The following is a 7,411-nucleotide window of genomic DNA, read 5'->3' as shown; positions in this document are numbered from 1 at the left end:
TCGGTGCGCGCCGCTCCGCTCCCTGGTGTGTTGATTCTTCCCCCAGCTGCTGCCTAATGGAGTCCAGGCGCTCGCGTCACAGGAAATGCCTATACTGCCCTCCTCACTCACTTCCGGTGGCAGGTATGGAACCTATAGGGGGCCTGTCACCCGGCACGTGCGCCGGGGGCCGGCCGGGCCGGGAGGGGAGGGAGGCCCGCGGGCCCGCAGGGACCGACCCCGACCCCGACCCCGAGCCGAGCCGCCCCGCAGCCCGGGGCCCGGCAGCCCGGCCTCTCTGCCTGCGCCCTGGCGGGTCCGCCTCGGCGAGGAGTAAGTTTGTCACCGCCCTCCGAGGCCGGGCGTGCACAGGATGGCCGCGAGTGTGCGCGCGAGCGTGTGCGTGTGTACCCCGGTGTGACCTAGAAATGTACGGCGTGCGCAGGGACCGCAGATTCCCCAGCCCGGGCTGAGGAGGGGGCTGGAGCAGGTGGCAAGGTTTTGTCCCCAGACTTCAAGGCACAGGGTGGCGGTAGGCCCTGTCAGCTCACTTGGTGGCGACCGGGACTCAAGCCAGGATTCAAGCAGCCTCCTCGTTTTAGTGCGGAAAAACTCGAATTTCCATAGCCAGGTGCCCCACACAGCTGTGGGGCTCGGGCCATCCCAGGAGGTTTGAGGTGATGAGCACATGAGAATCTGTGCTCCACCCTGGGACGGTGAAATAATCTAGATGAGCAATATCTGATGGGGACGAGGAGTCACAAAACGACTGTGGGTGTGGAGAGGAGGGGCGGGACTTTGCTGAGGGGGTTTCACTCTTTTTTTTAACACTTGCCCAGTTCCTCCTTCTCCCTTCCAGTTGCCTCTCGAGTCACTGCCCAGCTTCGGTAGCAGTAACGTAGATCAAGCAGCTGCCTCCAAAACGTGCATCCTAAGGAGAATTCAGGCTCCACTTGAGAGCCAGGCTTGAGATTTCTAGGTGAAATGTGAGGCGTCCTTGTCACTGTGACTTACCCATTTATGTGCATGTAGAAATGCAGCAACAAAGAACTGGGCGGCATCCTGATCATTGGTGAACGGTCTACATCACCCCCTAAAAATGTTTATCTGTCTGTAGTGGGTAGCATGTGCACCTGATTGGTACAAACATTTTCTCAGAAATTAAAAAAAATCTTTCTCTGCAGTAATTTCCCTATGGAAAAAATATAGACTCAAATAATGCATCTGATATCACTGAAATTTGCAATATCAATAAAGTAACTCTGAGGCCTTTGGAGACAGTCCTTTTTAAATGTAGAAAAACAATAAAAAATGATGCTTGTGAGAAATTAGTGAAGAATCCTGAGCTGTAATGATCCTCAGACTGGAAGAAGGGAGAGGAAGACCGAGGCAGGGTCTTACAGAGGTTTGGCTTTGTAGTTCTCATCTCTTAAATATGCTTCCAGGTGGCGGTGTAATTGCAAGGTGACTCACATTCGGTGTTTGTATTCACCTGAGACAGGTCTGAGTTCCAGCTAAGGTTCATAGGGCACTGTCACTGTATCCAGCAGAGCCTGAATTGCTAGATAGTTAACACCTTCAGAAATCCCTGTTCGTATATTAACTTTAGGCAACCTTAGTCAAAGTGTTTATTGTTTATTCAAAATTTAATTTTGCCAAATAGGTTATAATAATTTATCAGGCCCGTAACAGTATTGAGGACAAGCTTCTGAATAAAGTCTATAGCTTTCATAAAGGAAGCAATGACTTAGTGGGAGCTACAGACAAGGCTTACACTTCACTGAGAAAAGTCAAACGATGAAAGGAAAGAGAGGGGCTGGCCCCGTGGCCGAGTGGTTAAGTTCGCATGCTCCGCTGCAGGCGGCCCAGTGTTTCGTTGGTTCGAATCCTGGGAGCGGACATGGCACTGCTCATCAGACCACGCTGAGGCAGCGTCCCACATGCCACAACTAGAAGGACCCACAACGAAGAATATACAACTATGTACTGGGGGGCGTTGGGGAGAAAAAGAAAAAAATAAAATCAAAAAAAAAAAAAAAAGAAAGGAAAGAGAAACTGGACTCAATTGCGGTCTAAACTCAATATGTGTATCCCAGCTTTTCTATTTTTTATGTGACGAGGCCTGCTGTTATTAGAATTCTGAATTTATGAAGTCCATGTGCGCGCACATTTTTCTTCATACTAAAGTACAGCTGGAGAACCTGTTAACTGAACTCTTGAGTGTTTTTATTTTTTAATTTAATTAATTAATTTTTTTAAAGATTGGCACCTTAGCTAACATCTGTTGCCAATCTTTTTTTTTTTTGTCTTCTCCCCAAAGCCCCCCAGTACATAGTTGTATATTCTAGTTGCAGGTCCTTCTGCCTGTGTTGTGTGGGACGCTGCCTCAGCATGGCTAGATGGGTGGTGCCATGTCTGCACCCAGGATCTGAACCGGCGAAACCCTAGGCCGCCGCCAAAGTGGAACGCGCAAACTTAACCACTCAGCCATGGGGCTGGCCCCTTAAGTGCTTTTAGAGCCAGGTTTCAAGTCCATTGCGGACGAATAATTCTGAAATACCAGTCTGTACACACTAGAAACCTTCAGTAACACTGTATTACCTACAGGCTGAAGTCTATCTTGCTTTCTGCACATGGACCTCAGTGTTTTTTTTTGCCTTTATCTCTTACAGCTCCCTTAATGAACCCTTCATTACTGTCCCCCAAATGTGCTGGGCTCATTTCTCTCTGAGGGTGATCACACCCTCCCACCTTCTCTCCACCCTTCTGATTCCAGTCCATCTTTTGAGACCGGGCTCATTTGGGACCTGCTGAGGGGAGCCTTTCCTGACTCCCAGCCTCCTAGCCCTTGTGAGTATCATTTATGTAGGCCTCCAATTCTGAAGGCTGCTTGTCATGTTTTTAACTTGCTAAGCCCCTTCTTCAAGTCAGAGAGGTGACTTTCTAGACCTCTTTTCCCCTCCCCTGTTCACCTTCCTCCTGGAAAAGACTGAGGTGGATTTAGGAATAAAGGTCCAAGTTGTCTTTCAGGAAAAAGAAATTGAATTTATATTTAGGTATTTGATTCATTTTAACTTTGTTCTTGTACCGTTTCAGCAGGTCTTTCTATGAACAGCCCTGTGCTAGGTTCCAAATCAGAGGTAACTTCTGGTCCAAGAGATATTTGAGCAAAGGCTGTCAGGTATGTCACCCTCTGTCAGGGATGTTGTAAAATCGGTTACAGAGTAGACAGTTGAACTAATTGACCTCTAAGGACTTTTCAACTATAAGATGTCTGTGAACTACATAAATATGAGACTCCCAACTAGTGTATAAATGCTTTGAGGCAGGATCTGAGTACTGTTCATCTAAGCCAGGCTTTTCCAGGTTGTGGGCCATGACCCCCCATTTGTGAGTCATGAAATCAATGTTTAAATTTTTAAAAATGAAACGGAAAAATATGAAAGCATAGAAAATATCCAAGTAAGTCACCCATAGGAAGGGTAATTATAATTTTGTGAAGATTTTCTTTAAATGATAGCTACTATCTATGTTTTACAAAGTAGAATATATTTCTTCTGTAGGCCATTCTCAAAAAAGTTTGAAAAACACTCATCTAGGACAGTCCTGACTGACAAAAAGACAACTCAAGAAATAGGTGTTACAACTGGAAGGACCCACAACTAAAAATACGCAACTATGTACCGGGGGAGTTTGGGGATAAAAAGGAAAAAAGTAAAATCTTCAAAAGAAATAGCTGTTACGAGGCTGGCTGGCCCCGTGGCCAAGTAGTTAGGTTTGAGAGCTCCGCTTCGGCGGCCCAGGGTTTCGCCGGTTTGAATCCTGGGCGCGGACATGGCACCGCTCATTAGGTCACACTGAGGCGGCATCCCACATGCTACAGCTAGAAGGGCCCACAGCTAAAATATACAACTATGTACTGGGGGGATTTGGGGAGAAAAAGCAACAAAAAGGAAAAAAAGATTTGCAAGAATTGTTAGCTCACATGCCAATCTTTAAAAAAAAAAGAAATAGGTATTAGATACCTAAAGGACAGACACTTGTGCTGGACAAGGCAGTGTCTTAATTGTAAAAATCAAGAGCTATGAGATTAAAATAAGCTGAGATAGCATGGGTGTTTATAATGAAACATGAAACTAAGTTTTCACAAAAGTCATCATAAAACTAGTAGAGACTTGTTTTTCTGTGAAAGTTTAAGTTTGGTATCTCAACCTGGTACTTAGCAACATCAGTATTATTCAATTTATTAAATTTCTATTAGGAAAAGGTAATATTTAGGATCTTGGGTCTCCCTGAGGAGGGATATATCCATACTTACCCCTCTGGCTTCATTCCTAGCTTTTCTTGCTTATGGGTTCTAAAATTAGCAAGCTGGACTTGTTGGACTTGAGCAGGCTCGAGAGCATTGAGGAAAGAGCACACTTCTCGAGTCAGAGCATTTAGTCAGCTGGTTGACCTGGGGCAAGTCATTGTACCTGCTGCCTGGCAGTCACTTCAGCTTTTAAGTGGGGATAATGACACAGGCCTACCTGCCTCGTGGGGTGGATGTGTGAGTCAAAGGAGATGACAAACATAACAAACATTTGGAAAAGTACTATGTTGAAAGGTTTTAAAATATAGTTTAAATTCAGCATCATTTCCAGAAGGATTTAAGGCACCTGAGTGCAAAGATGTAAGACGGCTGTATCCTTATTAATATTTCTGGGCTGTGGACTCTAGTTACTTTTTTACCCAGCTCTGCCCCTCAGCTGTGCACCTCCAGGCAGACAGCTCCGAATGTCGTACTTCATACTGGTCTTCCGTGAGTGGGGAGTTTCCAGTACCTGGGTAACAGAGTGAAGGGCACAGCAGTCTGCCCGTTCTACCTGCTGTTCATGCATGTCTTTCCAGCGCTTGCTTCTTTCCCCTTTCTACAAACATCCCGTTCATGCCATGAGCATTCGGGACCCTCCTGTAAGTGGGGTAGGGGTGGTGCGCCAGGTGGATCTCAGTGCAAAGACAGGACTCCTGCGTTGTCACAGGAGCCTCCACAGGCAGAAACGCACAGGTAGACGTATTCACCTTCCTCTCAGCTGAAGAGGCTGCTCAGGAGCCCTCTCAAGCTGTTCCTGAGACCCATTTGGTGTAAATAACAGTGTCCCAGGAAACTTTCTGAAGAAACTGAAATAAACCAAGGAAACCAGATTGTTCTTTTTCCATCACACAGCTGGGGTTGACTGCTTGGAGTAGCTTGTACTTGCTGCACTCACTTTGGCAGTGGGTCACATTAAAAAAATGCATGTAACGCTAAACTGTGTGCAAAGATATTCACTGAAGCATTGTGTATGAGCACAAAAAATGTGGTAATCGCGCTGATGTGGAGATATTCTCAAGATATGTTATTAAGTAAAAATATGCATGTAACAAAACTGTGCATAATAATCGTTTTGGTAAATAAATGACTATATATGCATACATTATTTTTTCTGGTAGGATAGAAAAGCATAAACAGTGATTTACCTTTGGGTGGAAGGACTGGGAGGGTGGTTCTTATTTTTTTCCATTCGATACTTTTCTTCGGTGTTTGCATTTTCTAACTATATATAGGTATTTTTTTAAGTGTCAACTGGGGTTATTTGAATTTTGCTTTTTTTTTGTATTAATATATGTGATGTTTTTAAAGCACTCATGTTTTTTAAAGTATGCTCAAAAACCATCAAAATATTCATGAGAATTTAACCATAATAAAAACATGCCAGATAAAGCAGTGTTGTGCATATTTAATTGACATTAAATATATTTGTTTGTTTAAAATCTCCTTTCCTTTACCTGCACATCCTGTTCTCAGACCGCTAACTCTGCACAAACTCACCCCCATCTCTTGTTTGGTTAAATTCATCTGGGGAATAAAGGGCAAAAAGACATTCATATTTATTAACTTTGAAAAGTAGATAAATAATTAATAGCCCCTGGAGTCCCTGCATGGTAGACAATAAGCCCTGTGGGCAGTCTTCCTCATTCTCAGTTTCATATATGCTGTTCATCCCTCTGGCATTATGATAATCATAAATAATAATCAATAGTAAAACCCAATTATGATTGTTAACCACAAAAAAAATCTAATTATTGTGAGAAAAGATGTTTTCTGAATATGTATACACAGCTCATATAGAAGTAATGGTCTAACGGCTAGACTTTTAAAAATTAAAAATTTTAAAGACTAGTAGGTAATTATTCATAAAGTTTAAAAAGCTGTTGAAAAGGTCCCTGGACTTGGTTAATTTTTTTTAATTTTAAAATTGTAATGTTTCCTGAATAATAATAAATTTATAGGCGAATGTGAAACATTATAAAGCTGTACCCTAATTAAAAAAAAAAGTAGTTGGCTGACTGAGCGCATGAATGCCAGTCATTAACAACAAAAGAGCAAAACAGTAGCTCTTAGCTTCTTTCTGTGGCTTGTGGAGCAGTGCTTGGCTAAATCAGGACTGACAATCTTTGGGACTTGCTGGTTCCTTTAGTACTAATGGGGTTTGTGTCTTCACACACAGGAGCAGCCTTCCCATGTACATTTCTGAAACAGAAGGATGTCCACTTTCCTGCTGCCTCAGAACATCTTTTTCTCTATCCCCCAATTATTGACAAATATTATGGAAATAGATATAAATAGATGTGTTCATAAGGCTTAGCCACAGAGTTTCAACAATGCTGTGCTTTTCATTTTGTTTCCTAGTGTTCCCCCCTTCCATTCTTTCTTTCCTGTGATGCCACATGTCCACAGCAGAGCTTCTGTAATAATAAAATACTATTAAGAGCTAACACTTAGCAGGCATTGTTTTAAGTTCTGTAGATATATTGTACAATTTTAATCTTCTCATCAACCTCATGAGTTATGTTCTGTTATTACCCCCATTTTACAGATGGTAAACCGAAGCACAGAAAACTAGGGGTCACATAGCTGGTGTGTGGGAAAGCTGGGTGCTCAGCCCCTGCACCATACTACTCTTCAGAGACAGCCGGTATCAGTCCGAAAAGTCCCTGTTGTTTAAATTCCAGGGGTCAAAAGAAGAAATGGAGTCAGTCCTATAAATTAATTTCTGAACTGTGCCCTTTTTGTGTATAGGAAACCTTGGTCCCTCACCTTGGAAGCGCTCATCTTTCATCAGCCTAATTAGTAGTAGATAAGTGAGCCCATGAGGGACAGTAAAAGATTTTCCTTCCTCCAGAAGTTACCACAGAGAGGGCCTGAAAGCTTGTTATCAAAGATACGTTTTTCCAAGAAGTCCTTGCTGAAATGCAGCATTTTGCCTGGAAGGGGTAGCACACTAAGCTGGGTGTAGCCTGGAGATTTGTTTATCAATTTAGCAGATTTCACCTTGAAATGGTGAGTGAGGGCCAGAAGGAAGGGGTGAGTTTTCTTTCCCTGTGAACTGAGAAAGCTCCAAACCCAGAG

General features: G+C 43.5%; 1 protein-coding gene across 12 annotated transcripts in view; it reads left to right on the top strand.

The window, feature by feature from the left end:
* Positions 1-7,411, top strand: part of LOC124248923 (uncharacterized) — a 30,656-nt gene continuing 23,245 nt past the window's right edge. For 6 of the 12 annotated variants that reach the window (XR_006891185.1, XR_006891186.1, XR_006891179.1 and 3 more), the window contains exons 1-3: positions 1-123; positions 2,652-2,829; positions 3,079-3,160. Coding sequence is in view for 4 of the 12 variants with exons in the window: in XM_046679580.1 (XP_046535536.1) it covers positions 86-312 (227 nt within the window). In the remaining 8 variants the exon portion in view is untranslated. Of the gene's footprint in view, positions 313-2,651; positions 2,830-3,075; positions 3,161-7,411 lie in introns of all 12 variants that reach the window. The other 6 variants (XM_046679581.1, XM_046679579.1, XM_046679580.1 and 3 more) reach the window with 4 other exon arrangements.

Source organism: Equus quagga, chromosome 12 (genome assembly GCF_021613505.1).
Source record: "Equus quagga isolate Etosha38 chromosome 12, UCLA_HA_Equagga_1.0, whole genome shotgun sequence".
In the NCBI taxonomy this organism is placed as follows: domain Eukaryota; kingdom Metazoa; phylum Chordata; class Mammalia; order Perissodactyla; family Equidae; genus Equus; species Equus quagga.
Note: the sequence above shows the minus strand (reverse complement) of the source record. Positions and strands in the feature narration are given on the sequence as shown.